General features: G+C 44.0%; 1 protein-coding gene and 1 long non-coding RNA gene across 2 annotated transcripts in view; one reads left to right on the top strand and one right to left on the bottom strand.

Annotated features, from left to right (window-relative positions):
• Positions 1-1,335: 1,335 nt before the first annotated feature.
• On the bottom strand, positions 1,336-23,926 carry LOC141978218 (uncharacterized). Its single transcript, XR_012636354.1, has 3 exons — positions 23,844-23,926; positions 6,070-6,197; positions 1,336-2,215 (listed from the first exon to the last, which is right to left on the bottom strand). It is a non-coding gene; the product is annotated as an uncharacterized LOC141978218 (long non-coding RNA).
• Positions 4,376-25,078, top strand: part of LOC141978212 (uncharacterized) — a 53,779-nt gene continuing 33,076 nt past the window's right edge. The window contains exons 1-11 of the mRNA XM_074940136.1: positions 4,376-4,456; positions 6,028-6,131; positions 7,431-7,545; positions 9,417-9,591; positions 11,336-11,447; positions 12,541-12,647; positions 12,972-13,098; positions 15,824-15,944; positions 16,817-16,902; positions 17,813-17,937; positions 18,917-18,976. Of these exons, the coding sequence (XP_074796237.1) occupies positions 6,047-6,131; positions 7,431-7,545; positions 9,417-9,591; positions 11,336-11,447; positions 12,541-12,647; positions 12,972-13,098; positions 15,824-15,944; positions 16,817-16,902; positions 17,813-17,937; positions 18,917-18,976 (1,113 nt within the window). The 5' untranslated portion in view covers positions 4,376-4,456; positions 6,028-6,046. The remainder of the gene's footprint in view (positions 4,457-6,027; positions 6,132-7,430; positions 7,546-9,416; positions 9,592-11,335; positions 11,448-12,540; positions 12,648-12,971; positions 13,099-15,823; positions 15,945-16,816; positions 16,903-17,812; positions 17,938-18,916; positions 18,977-25,078) is intronic.

Genomic DNA, 25,078 nt, shown 5'->3' with positions numbered 1-25,078 from the left:
ATCAGCATGGACGCATGTGCCCTGGAATGGTGGTTGAAGCATAAAGGGACATATGAATCTTTACCACATCTGGCACATAAATATGTTGTGACACCAGCTACGACAGTGCCATGAGAATGCTTGTTCTCACTTTCAGGTGACACTGTATACAAGAAGTGGGCAGCATTATCTCCTGTAAATGTAAACAAACTTGTTGGTCCGAGCGATTGGCTGAACAAGAAGTAGGACTGAATGGACTTGAAGGCTCTAAAATTGTACATTGTTTTATTTTTGAATGCAGTTTTTTTTTGGTACATAATTCTACATTTGTAAGTTCAACTTTCATAATAAAGAGATTGCACTGCAGTACTTGTATTAGGTATTAGGTATTGCAAAATACTATTTTTTTTGTTTTTTTACAGTTCAAATACTTGTAATCAAAAATAAATATTAAGTGAGCATTATATACTTTGTATTCTGTGTTGTAATTGAAATCAATATATTTGAAAATGTAGAAAACATCCACAAATATTTAAATAAATGGCATTCTATTACTGTTTAAAAGTGCGATTAATCGCGCAATTAATCACGATTAATTTTTTTAATCACTTGATAGCCCTAATTTCTGTGAAACATTTTGGTTTCAATGAAGTCATTTTCCAACAAACACCTCAGAAAATTTCCAGCCAGTTCTAGCTACAAACTCCTTTTCCCTAAGGCTTTGGGAAACAACTTACTTCAGTTTAGAGCGGAGGTGGGCAAACTACAGCCCGCCGGCCACATCCAGCCCATGGGACCGTCCTGCCCGGCCCCTGAGCTCCCGTCCAGGGATGCTAGCCCCAGGCCCCTGCCCCGCTGTCCCCCATCCCCCCTCCCCCACAGCTTCACCTTGCCATGCTGCCAGCGCTCTGGCCCACTGCTCCTGCCGGACAGCGCGGTGGCGTGGCTGCGAGCTACAGCTGCTTTGAGAGGCATGGTAAGGGAGCGGGCGGGGCGGTGGTTGGATAGGCGTGGGAGTCCCGGGAGGTTTGTCAAGGGGTGGGGATAGGGGTCAGGGCACTCAGGGAACAGGGAGCAGGGGAGGTTGGATGGGGGTGGAGTCCCAGGGGGCAGTTAGTGGCAGGGAGTCCTGGGAGGGGGCCATTAGGGGACAAGGAGCAGGGGGGGTTGGATGGGTTGGGAGTTCTGAGGGGGGCAGTAAGGGGATGGGAAGTGGGAGGGGGCGGATAGCGGGTGGGGGCCAGGCTGGGGAGGCACAGGCTTCCCTACCCAGCCCTCCATACAGTTTCGCAACCTGGATGTGGCCCTCGGGCCAAAAAGTTTGCCCACCCCTGGTTTAGAGTCTAATCTGCTGGCTCCCAACTGACGGTGAGTTTTCCTCTCTTTGACTGACTCCAGCTGTGACAGTATTTTGGACTCCCCACACCACTCCTGCCCCTATCTCTGGTCCTTCTGACATTACTCACTGTATTCCCCATTCCAGAAGCTTCTGTTCTCTCTAGAACATTGCTGCCAGTCTGCCTCTTATATGGGGGAGTATTCAGTATCAAAGTCATTTATTCTCTTTCACTGATTATGAAGCCTAATGGGTTTAAACTGAACTGAGGGAAGAACTGGTCTTGGTGTATTGCTCACAAAAGTTCATATGTTCGTTATGGCAAACCTAAAATATGTACTCCAGATATCTTGGGTGTAAGGTTACAAGAAGTGTAAGGTTACCAGCACATGACCAGGGTAGTATAGTGACACCTGTGCTCTACATGGCTAAGTTGCAGAGCTGAGCTGCAATCCTGACACCCACAGAGAGAATGGTTTTCATTTGGTTTGGGGAGAAAAATAACAGAAGAAAACATACACTGAAGGCTGCATTTTCTTCGGAACTGTTACACTTGGATTTCCTGATATGGTGAACTGCATGCTGAGGTCACATTGAATGAGAACAGCCTGGGCTATCCTTGGCTAAAAGTGTCAATTTACTAAAACAGGGGTCAACAACTGGGTATGCAGCTTGATTACCAAATTGATTTGTATGGTAGCCTGCAAAGATTTTGACTGTGACACTTTGAGTACCTTTCCCAGACCTGAAGAAGAGCTCTGTGTAAGCTTGAATGTGTGTCTCTTTCCCCAACAAAAGTTGGTCCAATAAAAGATATGACCTCCACCTGGTGTCTCTAAAAAATAAAGTGATATCCCAGATAAGTTTCTTCAGTACTGCAGTGTTTCCCAGAAGACTTTCCTGAAAATAAAATAAAATAAAATAAAATAAAATAAAGCATTTGTACTATGTATACTCCCCACAAAAGATGACATTAATTCCAGAAATGTGCAAAGCCCCACTTACTATATTTGTGGGCACATCCTATCTTTCCCTGCAGATAAATTCCCTTGCAGTGTGTACAAGTCAGAATTGGATCGTGTAGATATTTTTGCATGCTTTGCATGCAGTTTGCTTGAGGTGTTTTATTGAAACAGTGGAGGGAGAAGGAAACACTACTGCTATAATTAATGCTGTGCTTAGCAAAACTGTAGAAAGGTCAATTTGGAAAGGGTAACTGCAAGGCATAAATGTTACTTTCCAAAATAATCTTCTAGATTTACTGATTACTGGGTTTCAGTGGAATCAGTTACATATTACTGATTACTCTGGTACAGAAATAATAGGCTACTGATTACTTTAGTTACTTTTGTGTTATGCATGGAAGTTGCACAGAAAGATTGTGGCTGTACTGGATCCCATGAGATCATAATTCATGTCAGATAAAAGGATTGCCAACAAAAGTAATGGATAGTAACATATGTTTAACCCTAGGTTGCACACTAGCATCCCCTTCAGAAAAAAGTACATAGAAGAAAAAGATAAGGCAGCTTGTGTAGAACCTCTTCCACCCTAATAGCTCGGGATTGAATCACTGATCATATGGGACTCTGTTAAGGTCCTTTTGGTAGTCGCTAATAGGAGGAACCTGTGATATAGATGAGTAAGATTGACTTAGAGTCACTCATTGTTCTCAGGAAGGTACCGTAGGGCAGAATTTGTGTGGGTGACTGTATATTTGTATCCTCCCAAAGGTTTCAATTTTGTTTGTTTGCTTGTTTTATAAAGTGGAAGTTTAACTTGAAATTTACTGAGCACTACATGGGTGGACCCCTCTGACTGTACAGAGCCCAGTTGATTTCAGTGGGGCTCCCTGCAAGTGCTCACCCACACAGAGCTCAGGGTAGGATCAGGGACCCAGGCTATAAGATATGTGTGGCAAACTAATTCCTAGTGTAAGTGGGTTCAACTCCACTTGAAATGAATGGGAGCTACACCTGCTTATGACAGAATTTTAAATTCCCACTGAATTTTAAAGTTTTCAGCTTCTTTTGAGTGGGTTTAAACAATCTTAACACAAAAACCAACATTAAATGGATGAACTATCAGTGTGAAAATGCAACGGGTGGCCAGCGACACTGGGACTACCATTAACTATGCCTTTTGTCTTTAGCAAGACAAAGGAGATGGAAGAAAAAAAATCTGCACCTTCAGTGTCAGAATGGATTAAGGGAAGAAAGGATGCATATAAAGACATACTGCTGATCAACTCAGAGGTCACCCGGAGTCATTTGTAGAAGTTATGAGATCCACCCTGACCTTAAATTTGATATAATCTCTTGAGAACATGACATATTGTTTATTTTAATTGTTTAGTTCTTTCTAGAGGTTTTTATTTGATTCATCTAAGCAAACACTGTGTTTTAAACAGCTACATGTAAGCTTTTTTTTGGAAAGGGGATAAAGACCATTTCATTTCTAGGTCCAAGTCTGAGTCCAGCTCAGATCAGTAGCGTCTGAAAGTAATTATAGTTTGAGAGCTATCCAGTGGCCTTTGTGAAATGAGCTTGTGTTCTCCGTAAATGTCCCAGGGGACAGGTATCCACGTCAGAAAAAGCATGACCAAACCTGGCACTAAATCCAGCGGCATTCCTTGCGGAGCCTCCAAGGACTGAATGGGCATTTAGAGTGAACTACCTGCGCTCCTCCAAAGGTGGGTTTAACACCTCCCATGTTGGCAGGGCTGTAAAGGAAGCTTGTACTGCTACTTTCTTTGCTGTCTGTGGATCAAAGAAGTAGAACTTAGATCTCCAGGGATCTGTCTTTAGTGGCTTTCACCAGCACTAAGTTCATGTTTAAAACCTAGTACAAAGAACAAAGGAACATGAAAAGTGGGGGAAAAAGTAATGTGAAAATAGGGAAAAATATTTGGCACCGAGTTAGCAAAAGAAATCCCCATCCAGTTGTAAAATCTTCTCCTATCCCCTACGCAGGGACCAGCCCCAGCTGCTTATGCTGTTAATGATAGATAGACATGTTCATGTGGCTGGAATGTGGAACAGCTCAAGCCAATTCTGCTGCAAGTCCCACCTCCCTGCAGAGCTGCTCGAGTGAAAATTCAGTGCAGACAACAGCCCATGTATGTCAGACAGAAACCCAGAGGTAAGAGACTGATAATATACCAGTCCACCACTTAATGAAATCAAATGCTGATGGTGCGTAACAAAGGGCTTCTGGCTTGGAGGGTGTGGGGGAAGGTTACTTGGAAAAAAACTAGTTTGAACTAGAACTGTGTGAAACTTTTGGAATGAAACTCCATATCTTTTGTCATAAACCAAAAGGTCAGGCAGGGTTTGCTAAAATATCTGCCAAGTTTCAAAAACCTCTCAGAAACCTAGGCTGAATATTAAGTGAATGTTGGCTGAGTAGTTTCTAGTAAACTGGAGGTAATGTAGGGTTTTGGGTGGAAACAAGTTGGTTTTGATCCACAAACAGGTGCAACTTGGCAATTTCAGCTGATGTTTCACATTCGGTTTGTGGGTTTGTTTAAAACTGGAAACTCAGCACAAAACTCAAGTGACCCGATATCAATCAAACTATCTTCAAAGGAGTTACACGAGGGCTGAATTTGGCCTGTGGGTGGCAGGCTCACACAACTAAAACTAGAAAGTTTGTGCAAACCCTTGGGGAGCCCAAACTGTTGGAGTTTAGCACAGATCTAATAAAGAGCACATATATAGAAGGGGGATTTTGCTACCTATGGATCATATCTGATTCCAAACATTTAATGAAATGAGGGTTTTGTTTTAGTAAGGACAGATTAAAAAAGGAGTATGGACACCTGGGTTTTGCCCACTGTTTAGGTCAGTAGTGTCTCATCTCTCTTGGCAACTGCTGTTTGGTGGCTTGAGAGAGGATGTCTATAAGAACTATTCCCCCTCTTTGTATCAAACAGACCCATCCCTCCCTTACAGGTGGATTTCTGAGATTCTAGAAAAAAATGACTGCATGTGTAAATATTTATTATTATTAATTATTTCTATTATTGTAGTGCCTAGAGGTCCCAACTGAGAACAGGGCCTCACTGTGCTAGACACTACATGAACCCATAGTAAAAAGACACTTCCTGTCCTAAAGAATTTATAGCCTAACTGGACGAGACAGACAAAGGAAGTATTATACCATTTCACAGCTGGAAAACTGAGACCCAGAGGGTTAAGAGACTTGCCCTGGGTCACACAGGAAGACTTCCTGACTCCCAGGAATAGTTTCACAGACATTAACAGAAATTGTTCAGAGAAAAGAATAGCTTCTGGAGAAGGACTGAAGGAGCTATTGCTGGAGTTGAATTGAAACTCCCCATTTCCAGCCCTTTGTACCTTTGTACGTAATGATTACATAAAGTAAGAGATTAGTCAGACCTCTTGTTTCTGGGGAAGCTAGTCTGTCTCTCCATATTTACTATCTGCCATCTGGCTTTCTCTTTGTCTGCAGGTTTCTTTCTTTGCACATTTTACCATACTGCTTACCACTTTGTTTAAGGCACCCAAAACCCCAGTTCATCTATACCTAGGATTTTTTTGTCTGTTAGGCCATCCTCTACAACACATACAACTTGGTTTCTCAGTCTGGAGGTCACAGGGAGTCAGGCTGCAGTTCATGATTAACAAGCAGTTTGGGAAACACTGCCTTCTATACTACTTTCATTTGACATGACATTGCTCTCCTGACAGTGCCATCCCTCCACACAGCATGATTGGAAATCTGGCCTGTACCTTGGGAAGACAAACAGCTTCTGTGGCTCCTAGAATCATTCAGATGAGAAGATTCCTGCATGGTGAGTAGTGTCCTCTGAAAAAGTCCCTGTGATCGGAATGCAGCCGGGATCCTGAACTGGCAGCGTCTGGGAACAATGTAGAGGCAGCTTACCCAACGTAGCCTGAGGCCTTTTAAAACTCATTTCACAGAGAGCTTCTGTTTTATGGCATTTATAGGAAAATATATGGGCAAGGGAACTTCGGTGCATGATACTGTAATATCTTGGCTGTGGTGATATTTTTAGCACTGACAGCTCCACTCTTTTAATGTGCACAACCTTCTCAAATCACAGCAGACTTGCAAAGCCCAGTTCTCCTCCCACTTACACCAGTGTAAATTGGGATTAGCTCCTTGAAGTCCCTGGAGTTACACAGCTGTAAAATTGGTGGGAGAGGATAATGAGGTCCATAATGTTCAATATGAAATTGATTGGCAATTGACTTCACAGTTCAGATTTTAGGAGAGGCGTGACTGGGAGCCTTCGATGCTAGTGCAATACAAAAAACAATAATACTAGGGTTAAAAGGATCCTAATCACTCTTCAAGCTCTACATTACTCCTAATAAAATTGTTTGTCTAAATCTGATGACACCTTGGGCATAGATCTAAACTTGGGCTATCTGAATTCCTGCCTTTGGTGAGTGCTGTAGGTGCTGAGCTGATATAGAATAAATTCACAGCATTCTCTTCTCAAAATTTCCCCTAAAATTGGTCTCAAAATGATTAATTCTTTTCTGGTTTGTGGCACTAAGTAGTATATTTACTTGAAAAGTCTGAATAATTTTTTAAACCATTTATCTTTAAAAAAATCCTGTAAATTCCATACTGAATTTACCATATGCAAAACAATTCTACATTTGCTCTTTTTACAATCTGATGCCATTGGAAATATGGAATAAAACTCTCTTTTCAGCCCTTTGTGATTTTGTTGGGTTTTTGGTATATTCAAGAGAGGCAGAGGGTTCAGGATTCCAAATGCTGGTGTGTTCCCACCTTTCCCATATCGTTCTGCAGGAAGAGAAAAACACTCTGATTATGGGATGAAACTACGCTGCAAAGCATAAATGTTTTTTTTTCTTACCCAAATGATTTAATCATTTCAGGAGGCTTTGCTTCTTGCAATGGCTTTGTAGGACACAGGACAGATCCACAAAAATTGGGACTGTCCCATAAAAATTAGGTTGTGTGCTCATCCTAGTGTGATCCTCCAACTCCCTGAATAGTTATTCCCACACTGCCTAGTGTATATCAGTTTGATAAATCAAGAAGTCTATTGCCGCCTTAAAATATAAATGATTTTCCTATATTTTATTCCTAGGAACCCATTTCAGGGTTTCATCTTCTGTGGAGGAAGCTCTGGCTGATGGGAGACCGATCGTAGCCTTGGAGAGCACCATCATTACACATGGCATGCCCTATCCCCAGAATTTGAGGTTGTAGATTTGATGATTTGATGACCCTAGCGCAGCAAAACTGTACGGTTGTGTCTGATAATCTATGGGCCTGTTTCTGTATTTGTGGTACACCCAAAGCTGCCACTACAATTAGTGGGAACTGAGGGTGTGACACGCATGCAGAATATGACCTCAGTTACAAAACAGTTGCATCTGGGCTTCCAAAGATAGCAGAACTACATGACAAACCCCAGATTTACATGTACTATACATATCCATCTGTAGCATCAAATCCCTGGCCTTCTTCACAAAGTGGCAGCAAATGATGACATTCCCTTGTCTGGACAGAGATCTCTGGCATTTGTGGCTGGATGGCTTGTGGAGACCTTGCAAGTACTCATAAGTTTCTTTGGCTACATCTTTTATAATGTAAAAGTTACTAGAATACAGTGATGACCTCTGCTCATCTGTACCCATAAGAACATTGACTGTAAATGCCACTACAATGTTCTGCTGGACTCTCTTGCTGGCCTATGCTAAGACAGCACTGTGCCAAGGAACCCCATCTCTGCAACCAACCCTTTACTTGTGGGTACCCTCTATATCAGTATTCCCCTGAGTGGCAGTGCCAAAAATGTAAGCAATCTCCCATACTTTTGCTTAGCTACTGAGCCACGACACAGGAAGGTTACTATACTGAATTTTCTATTTCTTTCTTATACAGCCATTATTTTTCTCTGGTGCTGTTCCTTAGAGATCAGAATGCAGTAAGTTCTGGTTTTGTGAGAAGACAGCTTGAGGCTGTTTAGGGCAGGTACAGAAGCCGCGGGGCAGAAGGACCTGCCAAATCTGCATTCTGCTCAACAAGAAATGAAGTAGTCTCACAAATTAGTAAATAAAAAGCCTGCAAAGATGACGAATCCCCAGCTTGCAGCGCTTTAGTATCCCACGCCTCTCACTGTCCACATCTCAAGTCAGCAGTATGAGAGCAGGAATTTGAGTGTTTAATGAAGACTTGGAATAGATAACTATCCAGTAAAGGTGAATGAGTTGTGACTCATTAGCCAGTTGATACAAAATGTTTTATAAAAAACAATCCCATCCTTCAGGAGGATCATTTACACTAAATACCCTCGCTTTTCAGGGAGCTGACAGCACTTGGCCTCTACATCTTCAGGTCTTACAAAACATGGCAGGCATGGAGGTACCTACTATAAACACATACCAGATTATCTGTAATTGCTTCCTTAACATACCAAATCATTGCCCTTCATTTCTCCATGATATTCAAATTCAGCTGTTTGGTGGAGAGAAAAGCTGGCAGGGTACAGTAAATCAAGTTAATGGAAACAAATCCCATCCACACCTGTTTGCTCTGCCATGTGGAAAGCCACTTTTAAACAAATAATCTATGGCACAGTTTAGGAAGAGTTCTCAGTCTCTTCCACCCACACCTGCCCTGGTTTACCCTTTAGGATGAAGTCAGAACTGATAAGTGACCTGGGACATACAGCACTTTTTTGCTCACTGGCCACAGAATAGACATGGCTGCATATTAGGGAGGGAAGACTATAATTAAAAACCTCCACCACAAATCATATCTCTAATCTATGCAACACAGACAGGCAGGTCAGACCTTCAGACACCCACTGGAAACTAAACATATAAAGGGCCCGATTTTCAGAGCTACTGAGCATTGGCAATGGGAGCCGTGGGAAGATCTGCACTCTGGCAATGAGATCCAAAGACTTCTGTTAGTTGTTAGGTGCAGGAGAGGACCCACATTTAGCAGAAGTTGAGGGAATGCTATAAAGTAGCAACTGGAACATGGTGGCAAAGAGATCTGAAGATATTTCCCACCTGTTCATTTTTCTGTTTTATTTTTTGTTGCTCTGTTTGTATTATTCCAGCATGGCTAGAGAGGTGGAAGAGATTGTAAGGACAAATGGGTCAGTACCTGCAACCGTGGGCATTTTAAATGGCAGGATCCACATCGGCCTTAATGATGAGGAACTTCAGTTTCTGGCAAAGAGCAAAAATTTAGTTAAGGTATCTCGGAGGGATCTTCCCTACGTTCTCAGCCAGGTACTGTATGTAGATATTCATTGTCATCAAGTTTTCTTTATAGTAATGTTATGCTGCCCTAGCCTAAAGCCAGGTGGGAAAAGTACTTCTCAGTGTATTGGAGATGTCATATACAATTTTCTATTGTTAAGATGACATATTCACAAAACATGTTCCTAACTAGGTTCCACACTAGTAGAGCTAGGAAACCACAATTCAATAGCCATTTCCCCAAGGAAATCATTCTTTGCTGGCTCACAGCATGAAAAGTGAGGCTTGGCTTAGAGTATGCACACTATAGTGAAAAAGCACGGTGTGTTGCAAATGATGGTCAATGCAACTACAATGATAGGCCATACACTTTAAACATGCACACAACTGTTGAAGTGACTTTAACTGCTCAGGAGAATTGCCAGTTTGAAACCCTGGTGCCTGAAATCTTCTGTTTATCAGCAAAGCGCGCATTGCAAAATTGGCAGCAGTACAAGACTTGCCAACCTGCCTTAATCCTGGTATAATGGGAACACTTCCAGGAATGAAGAGGAGTTCATTCTTTGCCCCCTCTGCTGGGACTGTTAACAAGGGTGCCAATTATTATGGTGGGTTTTTTGTTTTGTTTTTTTATGATGTGGATGATTGTCCGGTAGGAATCAGACTGAGACCATCTGCTCATTTTGCATAGGCCAATGAACAGCAATAGGACAGCAATGACTTTAGGTTGTTATTTGTCTGGACTGGATTCAGTTTGGTGACCAGCCATTACTAAGATTTTTTAAACAAATATTTACAGTATAACCTCATGAATTTGGGGCTTCTTGCTTGTCTTCCTTCCCAATAGCTTGGACAAAGATTTGTGACACAGATGCTCTATCTGAATAGTCTATACAGGAAGACTCAAGAGACTTCATCTCCATTCATGATGAGAGATTCTCCTTTCTCTTCCTGGTGTTATTATGGCTCGTGTGTCTACTGCTGACCTCTGGAGCCCAACATCAATGCACCTGCCTGCATGAATATCTAGAGACCACTGTACCCATGAATAGCAACACTGACAAGAAAGGATGGCTGACAGAGAAATGATGGATCAAATTCTCTGCTGGTGTGAATGGGCACAGCACCACTGATTCCATTTGGCCTGATACCTCTGGCAACAGCATCCACGTAATGCTATCCTTTGCGAGCCACATCATTTCATTACTCCATATCTCAACAGCAATATCTAACAGCGTCTTATCTCATACCAGTCACAATCATTCCTCTTCTTGTATGAATCATGCCTCATTAACCTTTTTATTAACCAGGTAATCACTACTGCTATCCAGAGCACAAGCTTACCTGTTAGTGTCCCCTATAGCAAGAAAAGCAACAACCATCAAGGTGCAAGAATGTGGAAGTTAAAGACACTCTGCAGTGTGTCAGTTACATCAAAATAAGTTTCCTCAGCACTTACTTTTCCATCCCAGTCCTTACACTGCACACACCCACCCCCTGTACTATTTGAGTGCCCTGAGGAGTCAGGCTGCGTAAGGGAATTTAAGGTATTCCACCTTACTCAGCATCTCTGCATATGGCCTTATAGTTTATTATTGCAAATGGATGTTTTTGGTTTTCCCTGAGGGTTTGTTAAAAAGAATACTGTAGCAGTACTCTGTTACCCGCAAACTGGGCACAGCAGAATGTTTTGCAACTGCTGGTAGCTTGTCCCTGAACATACAGTTCCCCTGGTCACATAGTGTGTGGATTATGACTGGCTGTTCCATGACAGGGTTTGTCTGGCGGTACCACTGTGTCAGGGACGATGATTGTGGCACACAAAGCAGGAATCCCCGTGTTTGTGACAGGAGGAATTGGAGGGGTCCATCGCGAAGGAGAGAAGAGTAAGAGGAGCATTGCACTTCATATTGTCTCTTTGTTGTTGAATTAATGTTAAAGTTTCATTGTTTACGTCCACCTTTTTTCTCTTTCCTGATTAGTCTGTATAGGCCCACAGTATTCTCCTGCTGGGAAGAGTAGAACAATCACCCCCGCCTCATTCCAAAGATGGGGATAAATCTACACTAAGGCTCTGACCACACTATGCTTGGTATCTATAGCACAAAGTTTAATTTGCACACTTCTCAGAAAAATATCCCTGACTACACTGGTCAGGGAAATCTTACAAGAACCCTACCAGGAACAGGCCTGTAGACACATAGTTGATGCTAGTAGCATGGTTTCAGAATGAGTGTCGTCAGGGCCTCTGATATTTCACCTGCCTTTCTTTCCAATTCTTTCTCTCCACAAGGCTCAACTTCTTCCTCTGGAACACCTATATTTCCCAAGGGAGGTGGGAGCTTCTCTTGACCTTTCTCCCATCCACAGAATGGTGTGTATACCATTTGATGTTGCTTGCTAGCCAGTAATTCAGTCCAATGGGAGCTGGCTGCACCCTTTGTAGTAGCAAGCTATGCTGATACAGAATATCAGGGAAGCTGAAGTTATTGGGGATACTGATAAATATGCTTCGCTCTCTGTACTCAGGTGAGACTCTCTTGCAAGCAAGCAGGATTGGGCCCTGGTCAGTGCTTAGGATGGGTGACCCATAAAGGACAACCTAGGATGCTGTAGGAACATGACTTTTTAGTGGCATTCTCCCTTCTGAATCAATACTAAACCAAGTGCTCCAGCACAGTGCTGGAGGCTCTGTGCTGCTGAAAGTGCTGCCTTTTGGATGAGATGTAAAACCAAGACCATGATCCCTTACGGTCAAGAAAGATCCCACAGCACATTTTGCAAGTGAAGGGTTATCACTCATCGTGTTCTGGCCAATGTCCAAATTTAGAGAATTATATTCCTCTTATGTAAAATTTGCACTGCAATTTTAATTGGACACAACATTCTTCTTCACTTCTATCTCCCCAGCAAGGGAGGAGAGCATGACGATTAGGAATGCAACTCTCACTAACACAAAGGCTACTTGTCCCTTAACAGCTATGGATGTGAGTGCTGACCTGACCGAGCTAGGACGCACTGCAGTTGCTGTGGTTTCCGCAGGTGTTAAGTCTATTCTGGACATTGGTAGGACGCTGGAATACCTGGTAGGTAGCACAAGCTGTTGTGTGGGCTGCTGAAAATGAAGGCAGAGAACCAGTCAATCCCCAATAGCCCCATTGTTCTTGCCAACATTGTCTCACCAAGCCAGGTTCTAAGGTCATTGCATTTTCCTCCACAGTTACGTATCTGACTCTTTGCTTTGAAAATTACTGTGCAATATCTAGACTAGAAAAGAGGATGTGTAAAACTAACCAAATTCTATTCTACAGTGTAGCAATTCTTAGCTGTGTAGGTGGGAAAGTAGCCACTGTTGGTGGCTCTTCATTCCATCTGCTGATTATTTGTTCATCTCATCTTCACTGTTGTAGGAGACTCAGGGTGTCTGCGTGGCTGCCTTTGGGGAATCAAGGGAATTCCCTGCCTTCTTCTCCCGCCAGAGTGGTTTCCAAGCACCATGTCAGGTGCAGAATGAGGAGGAGGCTGCCAAACTTATTGGTGAGTTTGTGGTGGAGAAAGGCCCAAGCTGTGAAGTTCAGATTTGGATCAGAAGGCAGAGGTTCATACAAATTGCTCTGTTTTAATTATTTATTTTCTGTGTTAATTTCACCTGGCGAGGAGGCTGTCCAGAAGAACAGCTTTCCTGTCCCCTTGCTTTGGAAGCAGCCAGAAAAAAAAGCCTCAGCCTTTAGATGGAACCAACTAAGCAGAAGTTACATATGCCCTGAGTCAAGGGTGCTGGAACAACTGGTATAGTGGGGGTGCTGAGACCCACTGAAGCAAACTGTAAACCCTGTGTATGATGGAAACCACTTCAAGCCAGGGGGTGAAGCAGCACCCCCAGCAACCCCAGTTTCAGCACCTATGCTCTGAGTTGCATAGAATTATTTGCACACACCCTGGCACTCTCACATACATGCAGTTTGCCTGCTCTGAGGATCTGGAGGGGTTTCAGGTGAGCCCCTTGTTAACAAAGCTGGCCTCTGGACCTCAGGAAGGAGAATCACAGCTTTCCCAAAAAAAAAAAAAAAAAAAAAAGTCTCTGTCCCTTTTCATTGCAAAGATGGACTTGAAAACATAAGCTGGTGCAAACTGATTGCTAGGGCTGAAGGGACTATGCAGCTGGTCTCTACTTCTGGAGCAGGTTGGGAAGACAAACAGATTTTCCCCCCACCACACACACACACGGTCTTCACTTCTGGAGCAGGCTCTGGAAATTTTCCAATGGAACGTTTTCCCATTGATTTGCTGAAAGCAAAACGTTTTGCAGAAATGCATCATGTCACCTTTGATGAAAATTAGTTTTGAGACAAAAATAGAAAAAAAGCATTTCAATAAGGTTGAAACATGCCATTTCGATTTTTTCAAAACAGAATGTTCTGATTTGCTGTTTCAAAATGACTTTTTGTTTCAATTTTTTTGATTTTCTCTTATGAAGTCTAATAGAAAATAAAAAAATTGAAACAAAAAGTCATAAAAAAGTCAAAATCAGAAAAACTATTTTACTTTATCAAAACAAAACACTTTTTTTCTTTTTTGGAATATTTGTTTGTAGGGAATGTTTTTTGTTTTCAATCCCTTCTGGAATGAAACAATTTTGAAATCGTGAAACTCCCCCTGGAATGAAAAATCTAGGTTCAGCACAGCTCTGGAGTTTAGTTTGGGTATATCCTGAAGAATCATCTCTCTAACTCTCCCCCAAAATCCTCAGTGTAACTCTGTGCATGGTATAATTTTGGAAAGAAACTGGTTACATATAAGGGGACAAGAAATTGTTTTGCAATCTGCCCAGGAGCATGAAGCTGGCTCTGCTTGTTAAAATCTTCAGCCCTCTCTGAATTCAACCACTATTGCTGCGATCACTGCAGCTACTGCAAAGGGAATTCCTTCCTTATATTCCCTGTCACTGGGGAGACCCCACACGGTCCCTGCAGCCCCTCCCAACTTCCACCAGCAGTCACAGAATCATAGGATCGTAGGATTGGAAGGGATCTCAAGAGATCATCTAGCCCCTGCACTCAAGACAGGACCACTCATTTTCTAGACCATCCCTGACAGTGGATGAGGAGACAGGGCCAAGCTGCTATAGCACTATGTGGGAGTCCTGTGGCCACAGCAACCTATTATTCTGGCCAGAGACTGTGTGTCTGCCCAGTCCCAGCCTGAAGTCAGAAGAGCTGGTATGAGGTGCGAGTGTGGAGCCACGTTCTCCCACTCATCCTCATACTTCACCATATTGGGGAAACCGTCTTGCTTACATACAAACCAGCTAGGAGGGACCTCCAGTGGCCAGGGGAGACCTGCCCACCTTAAGAACCAGAAGGAACTTATTCCCCAACTGACTACCCAGCCCACCGCCAGCAGGGACCTGCTACCCACCCACTCAACCATCCCACAATCAAGGCCACAGGAAATCTTGCCTGCCAGCACTGCCACTGTGAGGACAAGCTGCCAGGCAGGGGAACTGCTTAGGCAATATGTCTACACTAGCCATTTTCGGGAAATCTCCCACTGCTGCAGCACAACCATTGGCAGCAACAGCGGGAGCACTAGTGTAGACAGAGCACAGATGCACAGGTGTTACCACCACCCACTCATCTAACCCTGCTCAAAGCAGGTCTAGACAACAAGGGAGCCCCTTCTTAAGATAGGAGTACTTGTGGCACCTTAGAGACTAAAAAATTTATTTGAGCATAAGCTTTCGTGAGCTACAGTTGTAGCTCACGAAAGCTTATGCTCAAATAAACTGGTTAGTCTCTAAGGTGCCACAAGTACTCCTTTTCTTTTTGCGGATACAGACTAACACGGCTGCTACTCTGAAACCTTCTTAAAATGTTGTCTTCAAATCACTGCTTTCCTCACACATATACCTGACTTATACACAGACCTCCCCTCCCCGCATCAGAGTTTACACATACAACCTACAGGCTCATGTAATTTACATGTCCCCAGCTGCGCCTAACCCACAAAGGATGTGTATGTTATAGCCCCCCCGCTATGAGGCCTGATTCTTCTTTAGCTCAGTCGGCAGAGACTTGTGCTTTCAGCTCTGGAAATCACTGGTTCAATCCTTTATGTCAGGGAACATTCCATCACACTTATGTGCGCATACGCTCTCTCTCTCTCTCTCTCTCGCTCTCTCTCCTATGCCTTGGTGCTTCACAGTTTGATTGGATTATTCAGCTCACACAGACACAACTAACAGCTGTCTCTCCTCTCTCAGCCAGCACCTTGGCACTGGGCATGGGCAGTGGAGTGCTGATTGCAGTGCCCTGCCCTGAGGAGGAAGCTGCTTCAGGACAGGTCATTGAAAATGCCATCCAAGAAGCTCTGAGCAACGCCCGGTGAGAAACACTCCAAACTTTGTCCTTAATTCACTCTGTGATTGTGACCACATAAGAGGCTCCAGCACTGATTTAGGAGAGGAGATGGGGATATTTAATTTTTTTTAATTAATTTTAATTTTTTTGTAATCAGCGCCTTGGCACAGACCAGGGATGGGCATTTTAAAAGAGAACAGCATTGCCTTAAAAAAAATTAAATATCTCCATCTCCTCTGCTGAATCAGAATTTATGGGCAGACACAGAAACTGTAAATACATTTGTATTTCAAAACAAAAATGATTTAAAAATTAACTCTCCCTTTCACTTTCCCCTGCATCTATTAATTGTGTGTGAAATTCACCCTTGTGCAGATGGCCAAAACAAGATCTATGGAATACTTGAACCCTCTTCTGCAGAGAGAGGTGAATTTCACTCCACATCAGTAATAATGCCTAAGCCCAAGCTAAGGAGGTGCAGAAAAATACTGTTCTCTGGGGGTGAGGGAAACCCAGAACACAATTTTTAGCAGCTAAGTAGAAGGAAGAAATATCATTCTAACTACTTTGCTTTGAAAAATGAGTAGTAATTTAAAATCTATACTTAGATTATGTTGCAGATCTCAGGGGCCCCAGACTATTCTTGCTGTGATCATTTCTCCAGACTACACTGCAACAAGGATATAGTGCAGACTATGTCCTTAATCTCAGGTCTGGGTGACTCCTTGATATGATTTTCACTATAGTTCTATGTACTGTGTACTGAGGCTTGTTTACTGGACCTTAGACAGCATGCAGTTATATAGCTAGATTATCTGTTAGTAACCAGTGCGTCCACTCTGATGCCCTGCTAGCTCACTTCTTCTTATCACAAGGTATTTTCTTTTTGTTTGCAGGTCAAAAGGGATCATAGGGAAAGAGCTGACTCCCTTTATGTTACAGAAGGTGAATGAACTGACTAGTGGAAAATCGCTGGACTCCAGTATCCTTTTACTAAAAAAAAAAAAAAAATTCCACAATCCCCTCCAAGAAATGTCATTGGACAGGTTGACCACAAAATACTGTCACTGTTGCTAATCTGGAAACTTGAAAGCGCAAATACTTTAGCATTTCAAAACAGTTGAACGCACAGAAATAGTTGTTAAGCTTGTTAATAACACTCTGTCTCCCTCAACTTCTGCTGTAAGAACTAGTGACTGGCAAAGAGAGGAGGTGTTCTAAAGCCAAGGCTCCCCTGCAATTTTCAGGACAGGCAGTACACCAAACACCCAAGCTGCCAGGCTCTGTCAGTCTTAGAGAGAAGACTCTGGGCATCGTTATTATATGTCACTTGAGTAGCATTTGTGCTTGAGCGTACTGAAGTATGGTCAATCACCCTGCATATGGAGCCTGATTCCCCTCTGCTTTGGGCAGTCAGTTACACTGATGCAAAGTGAGAGTTAAGTGCCAGCACATCAGTGTGTAAGTCTACTTGGTACAGGTGAGAAAAAGGATGGCCCAGCAGTTAGGAAGTGCACATGGGAGACATGGATTCAATTCCCTAGTCCACTACAGACTTCCTGTGTGATCTTAGGCAAGTCACGTAGGGCCAGATCCTCAAAGGTATTTAGGCACCTAACTGTTAGGCTCCCCATCTGATAGCGTTTCCCTGCGTCCGAGGTGCATAGTAAAGATAAATGCCTTTAAAGACTGTGAGGTGTCCACGCACTAGGGGAATCTGGCATATGTACAATAACTAGAATGGGGTGAATCAGGACCAAGAGGTCCCCCTGTGTCGTTGTCCCAGCCTCCACTTCCTGTTCTCTCCCCCTTAGGGAAGGGAATTTCCTACACAGGCTTCTCCCAGGATAGTTTCTTGCTGTTCATTTCTTTAAAAAAGAATATCCATTCAGACATCGCTCTGATCCAGAACAATGCCAGAGTGGGCAGCCGCATAGCTGTGGCCCTGTGCAAGATCCAAACTGCCACAGGGAAAGGCAACCTGTCTCAGCGTGAGAAAGTAACTGCACTTAGGCCTGTGAGTCCTCTGCTCTTCCGTCTGTAGTGCCTATCTACAAATAGCATTATAGATAAGTTCACAGCCAGTGTCCAAAACATGGTAACTCTCCACTGTGGGGCAAGGACCATCCATTCTGCTGTAAACAGCTGGAAAGTCTCTCTCTCTTCACTCTCTAATTTCCCTCAGGTGCTTTTTAAATCCTCTTCATTCTTTATTTTCATTCCCTCTTTCTAAAAGCTTCTCTGAGCCAAAGTCCTCAGTGATTAGCAGAGGCACTGGTCTTAGTCATCGAAGTGGATCCCTAGGACATTCAGCTTGGGTTTCCTACAAATCCCTTTAAGGTTCTACCTTGTTTTCACATTTCTCCCCTTCCCAGCACATATATACCTTTCCCAACACGTCAACTTAGTTGATGTCAATGCAAAGTAAAGTCATGTCTGCACTATAGAGCCTTGGTCAATATAGCTATGCTGGCAGAGCCCCCTAGCGTAGGCACAGTGTAAACTTGCAGAAAGAGTTCTGCAGGCATAGCTACACCCCTTCCTCACACAACATTAGCTAGGCTGACAGAAGCACTCTTCTGTCAGCCTAGTTGCATTTACACAGTTTGTTTGGGGTTTTTAAATTATTTTTTCCCACACTCATAACCAACATAGCTATGCCAACGAAACTTTGTACTTTTGGTGTTGTGTGTACACGTGTGCGTCTAATACCCTGCATGCCTCAAGAAGTTTATTCTTCTTCTGCGGCTAGCTGTAAGGAGGAGTAGTTCAGAGGGTAGAATTCAGAATAGATTTTCCTTTCTTTCCAAAGGCACTCTGTGGAAGGACTGTCTGGTCTGGCCTAGCCAGATAAGATCAGGCCTTCACAGTATGATTTTCATCTACTTTGATAGGTTGGTGGGAGAGTGAGCTTGAGAAAAACAAACAAAACTCAGCACTTCTTCTGGCCAATTTTTCCCTCCACTTTCTCCTCCCCCCACCCCACCCCCATTAAGGTGGTGATTGGAGGCATCAACGTGGACTTCATAGCCAAGGCGAGGAATACCACCATACAGGTACTATATCTAAAGCACCCGTAGACACTACCATTCTCAACTACTTTCACACGAGTTCCAAGCCAAAAAAATATGTGTGTGTGTGTGTGTGTGTGTGGTGTATCTGAATATGGAAGTGCAGAGTGGGTGCCTAATGTGCCTTTATCTTTGGGGAGGGTACAGTGTCATGTATTGGTGTAATACGGTAGTCAATAATAGGCGGACTGAGGGTCAAATACAGACTGCCAGATGCTTTTGAATGGACTCTGGAATATTTTTATTTACTTATTATCATCATCATTGGGTTTTTTTAAATTATTTTCTCTTAAGTCTAGACATTGACTATACCTTGACCAAGACATTGGGACCTTGACCAAAGATAACTGACTACCTCTGGTGTAATGTGAGTGTGTGTGAGCACACATAATAGCCTAATCTGACCTGCATCCAAGCTGATCTCAGTGCACTTCATGGCAGGAAAGGAGGTACAAAAGTGGCAATATACCACCTTTGTGGCCCTCATGTTCAGGGGCTGTCTTCTGGCGGCAGCTCTGACCCACGTGTGTAAGTTAAGGCTGATCAAATTTACATCCAGCTGCCCCCAATCCCAAGGGGCTGTTCTAGTAGACCAGCTCATGCACAGAGCTGCCCAGCCAGGCTCCCCTTTTCTCCAGCCACATCCCTGGTACCAGATGCTAGAAGTGAGGTTATGGAACAGCTACTTCTGCAGCACCCTAGGATAACCCTTATACAGAGGCACTTCCCAAGAGGAAGTTTTTTGTCCTTTGTGCTGCCAACCATAGCGATGCAAACCAATGGGAGCAGGAGCCAAAATCTGGTCCAATGTCTATATGTAGAGTAGTGAGGGTAGGTTTATTTTTGTTTGTGTGTATAGCACATGTCAGTGTGTCAAACTGTACAGAATACAGCGTGGCGAGTGAGTGTATAATGCAGTTATGGGGGTGTGTATAGGAAGCATGTGGGTATGGGTAGAGAACATTTACGTAGGGGGAACTCCTATCTGCGCAGAAACAAATCTTAAGAAGCCTTTCACAAAAGCTGCGGTGTTACAGTTACAGCCAATCTGCTTAACTAACTTGGATTTGGATGGGAAATCACTTGTAGTTTAAAAAAAAAAATATGAAGTGGTAAATGTCCCCAGCAACTCATTCTCTCGCCCCCCCCTTTTTTTTTTAAAGGAAGTATCTTTTAAAATCTATTTGGTATCTCAAGAGTCTTGTCTGGAGCAGAATTGTGTCATCTCCATTTCAAAGCATGTCTGCTTGCCTTTTAAGTGTACATGTACTTTTTATTTTTTGTTTTCTGATGGGAGGTAGTGTACAGTACAGCTGAATATGGCGTTATGCGTTTATGTGAGTGTGGCAAAGTACCTTGTTCTCCTCAGCAGACTCAGTCATTTTTAGCCTTGGAGACACCGGCTTGGGCAAGGCAAATCCTTACAGGTAGCACAGGGTCCAGTTATTGCTTTCCCTGATCAGTCCCTTGTGTTTGTTTTCCTTCCTTTCTGGGGCGGAGGACTGTAGCCTCCCTTCCTCGAAGGGTTTGGTGTCTTGCTGCCCTTAGCCTACTGGCAGCCTCCCTCCTTCTCTCACTCTCTCCTCCCATGCCGGGAGGGGTTTAAAAAGGTCTCCACCAGTTGGAGCCAGCTGAACCTAATTAGCTCCCTAGCAACCCCTTTTCCAGCTGAACCTTATTTCCCCCTGGTTATCTCCTCAGTGGACAGGGAGAGGCTTTTTAATACCCTGGGACTAATTACTACCCCTCCCTTTTTTGTAGCTGTTTTTCCTGGATTTACCACAGTGAGGTTGAGTGGGACTCCTGGTTGGCCTGGTTTAAATTACAGTGCACTGACTGCTGAATTAGGGACTAGGGGCAAAATCCTGCTCTCAAATATGGTATCCTGCTCTCCACACCTATGCAGGGGAGTAATTGCTGGAGGAATCCAGCATTCATAGCTAGGGAATGTGAACAAAGAGGTTATAATGAACACAAAAGTGATAAGATGTGGGCCATGCCAGATCACTGAGAGTGAATTCTAGAGCTGATAGCACCCTGTTTCTGGTCCCCAGGAGTTTTAACTGGGAACTGACATCAGAAATAGCTTTACTGACAGCAGCTGTGACAGGGCACAGAGGAAGAAGCCATCTGTAAAATACAAGATCCCTAGTCTATTTAGGCTTTTAGGGCCAGATTTTTAAAAGAGCTCTCATTGTTCTGCATTGCCGATTCATATCAGAGCACTGGTGTGATGCACTCTCATCATGCTGTCCCTTTTAACAAGAGGACAGCTGCATTCTGTACTGGTTGTAGCTTCTGAGTGGCTCTCAAGGATAGCCCAAAATAGAGCACTTGAAAAGGAAAGTAATCTAGCCTGCAGCAGAAAGGCCACATTTTTTTAGCCAGATAAAGATACAGGGGGCGGCAATGCAGCTACCATGGTACGTGGAAATCCAGGAGCAGAGAAGAGTCTATTCTTCCCTCCAAGAATGCACACCACCTTGACAAGAGGTGGATAAAGACCCTCAACAACAATAAAATCATAGTCCCTATTTAGTTCCCCAAAATGCTTTCTCCTGCCAGCAAGCATCATCTCTGTCTTGTCTTAAATAAGCTCAAGTGAGCAGGTTTTTATCCAGTTTCTATCTTAGAAAAACACAAGGAAACAGGCTCTGTCTGGACTCAGCAAAAAAGAGAGAGAGCTGAGTATCACCTGCATAATTGTCCAAGGAGATCCAGAAACTGTTCCACATGGAGTCATCTCTTTTTGCTGTGAAAGCAGGTTGCTAGTTTTTCCATAACAGTAATCACCTGCTGCTTTAAAAAGATGTTCTGTTTAATTTCTCTCTATTGCTGTACTCCTGACCAACATTGGGGGGCGACAAAGCTTCACGTGCTCTGATCTATGTACAAAGTGACGGTAAAAGAATTGTAGTGGCCACACTCTGTTTCAAGAGACTGACCAATATCAGGAATTTGAAGGGTTTGCTGTGATGAGAAGAATGAAGTAGGGATTGAAGAACAGGGAGTGTGAATGTAACCCACACACCTCCTGGCACCGAGAGCACTTAGAGAGAGATAAAATGAGTCTGCTCTACAGCCTTAGCTAACAGCCAGTTGACTTTTAGCTCATGTGGTAGAGGCTCATGCATTAAGCTCCAGAGGTCCCCAGGTCGATCCCACTTGTAACGCCAACAGTGTGTGGGTTATATACTTCCTTAGCTGAGGAAGCGCATCCCGAGCTTCAGAGACTTCCCAGTTGAAATCCCGGATGAGCCCCCACTTGTAATGTCGACAGACCCCGGTCGCCTGTGGGCAGGCTGGGACCTCTGGAGCTTAGTGCATGAGTCTCTACCGCATGAGCTAAAAGCCAACTGGCAGTTAGCTAAGGCTGTAGAGCAGATTCATTTTCTCTCTCTCTCTAAGTGGTCTAGGTGCCATTAGATGGGACAGAATGCCACACCCAGGAGGTGTGTGGGTTACATGAGCACCTTTCAATATTCTTACTGGAGCCAGTTTTGAAATCTATGTAACTCGAATTGCTGTAAAATGGATTATTTGCTCTTCAGTGTGCTCACGCTGTGAGCAGGTTGATTTAACATTAACATAGGGATGAGTTTTCAAAGCAGTGCCTTTGACTCACTCAGAGAGGCACTCTGGCTTTTAACTCCTTGGTGGGATTTTTTGAGGCTACATCTATTGCTGACAGTGGGTGTCAGAGTAAAAATAGCCAAGCTTGGTGCTTTGAAAATCTGCTGCTGTCAGATGGGGCTGTGTAAACCTTGCAACATTCATATAGGCAAGCAATTAGGGGAAGCAGAGGGGGAAATTCTTTACTCCTGGTAGTGCTGAAAGCAAGCAGGAATTCACAGGTACCATTGACAAATTTAACCTATGGGCCAGGTGGGTCAACGCCAGAGGCAATAGTAAATGAGGGGCAACAGTCAATGGTGAGGGGAGAAAGACTGAAGGGATACCCAGGTGCTTTGTTATAAAATGTTTCCATTTTGATTTGACTCAGTTGTGTGTTTCTCTATACTAATCAGCTAAGTGTAAGCGGGGGAATGGTCCCGCTCTTATGGGGAACTTTCCTGTTTTATATACTACCCCGGTGAAATGGGCTGGTGAAAGGATCTGAGCCCTCGCTCCCATTCCCTTTACCCAGAGGCCTTCCTGACCTCAAGGGCTCCCCTTCCACTCTCCTGTGTGGCAGAGTCCTCATAAACCCAAGAAGGCTTGGCCCAGGATTCCTGGGGGGCTTGACCCCCAACCTTGTTGTGGTCACTTAGGGCAGGGGCTCGGGTGTCCCCACTCCGGGGTGCTCTCTCTACACTGGATGCTTCCCTGTCCCACTGTCATTACATACAGTTAAAAGCAAATATAGTTTATTAAACAGCAATCAATTAAAAAAAATAAGGAAAAAATGGGAAAGGTGAAAGGAAAACAGAGAACCCTGCTCTGTGGCACAGGGACATCACAACCAGCGTATCTGGAATGTAAGGGAAGTTCAGTCTGTTCCTTACAAGTACCAGGCCTCCCACCCAGGCCATGGCTGTGCTGCAGGGATGCTGCGGTCAGACACTTGCTCTGGCGGTGGCCACACACCCTCAGGCTCTAGGTGGCAGGACCCTTTTTCCCAGCCCCTGCCCTGTCTGGCCTGCAAGGCCTCTTGGCTGGGGGCGTCTCCCTGGGCTGGGCCTGCTGCCCAGGATCCTCCTCGCTCTCCCCAGCTGCTCACTGCACCCAGCTCCAGACTGCTCCAGCTCCCTGGGCTGCTTCTCTGGCCCCTCTGGCTCTGGTTGCTGCAGCTCTGCTCCCAGGACAGGTCTGCTCTGTGGGCTGCTCCCGTGACTCTGCTCCCAGCACTAACCTGCTTCCTGGGCTGTTTTTCTGGCCCCCCTGGATCTGGCACAGCTCTGCTCCCCAGCTCAGCTTAGGCCCCTGCTTTCTCCTTAGCTCGGCCCCACTCTGTCTGACCCAGGCAATTCCAGCTCACACAGAGGACGGGCTCTTCTCCCCCCAGCTGCCTCCTGACTCCCTGATTAGCCTGCCCACCCTGTCAATCAGGCTGACCTGCAGCATTGGTCTCTTGCCATTGTTCCTGGGGACTGTCAGTCTCAGGGTCCTGATTTCCCATGGACCCTTCCCCTTTCTTTTGGTGCTGGGAGCTAGCCAACCAAAACACCCCCATTGAGTTTTAGTAAGGGGACAAGAGTCCTCTTACATAAGGCTCTATGATCTCTGGGACAGCATTCAATGCACATTTGTGAATATGTGAAGTTTTGACTGTTTGCCAGATCCGATGCTGGTGCTCTCAGGGACAATACTTTTACATCCCAGTCTTATGGGCGGTGGGGGGGGGGCAGAGGAAAGGAGCAACACTTTTAGACTTGGCCCAGAACAACTGAAAAAGTGTAAATCTCTCATCAATGGGCCCTGCATTCTGACACCATTTCCCTGCAGGAGTGAAGTGCCAGCACTTTCTTTTAAAGTACCATAAAACAGCTTTATTGAAAATGGGGTCAAAATATAAAAAAGATACAAAGATGTAATAGATGCCAAAGGATTAGGTCATTGCTGAGTTGGTCATTGCAGCTAGGCAAAATGAGCATTTGCTGTTTGGTATATGCTATGGACAAGACAAGAGTTTCTTTCCTTTTAAATACCTGTTTAGCTGTGTGTGTTACAGGATTGTACACAACTGAGAAAGCTGTTAGATTCACAGACTATATAGGCAGTTACACAACTAAATGATGAGAACAGGTAGTAACCCTAGGGTATTAACAATTTATTGTTACTGGCTTTTTTCCAGCTTCCAGTATGCCTAGTGCAATAGAGCATGAACTGGTAAACAAGTAGCAGGCAGAAATGCAGGTGACTAAAAACTTGGGAAGGTAGGGTAGCCTTGTGATTACAGCACTGACCTAGAAATCAGGAGATAAGAGTTTAATTCCTTGAGTCTGACACAAACTTAATTTCTCTGTGCTTATTTTCCTGGATCTAAAATGAGGATAATAGTAATTCTTTCTTCCTGCCTTTCTTTCTCTCCTGTCTAGTTTTTAGTACAATGGGGCCTTGATTTCTGTTGGGATATTTTTCCTGGAA

This window comes from Natator depressus, chromosome 1 (genome assembly GCF_965152275.1).
Source record: "Natator depressus isolate rNatDep1 chromosome 1, rNatDep2.hap1, whole genome shotgun sequence".
NCBI classification, from domain to species: Eukaryota; Metazoa; Chordata; order Testudines; family Cheloniidae; genus Natator; species Natator depressus.
Note: the sequence above shows the minus strand (reverse complement) of the source record. Positions and strands in the feature narration are given on the sequence as shown.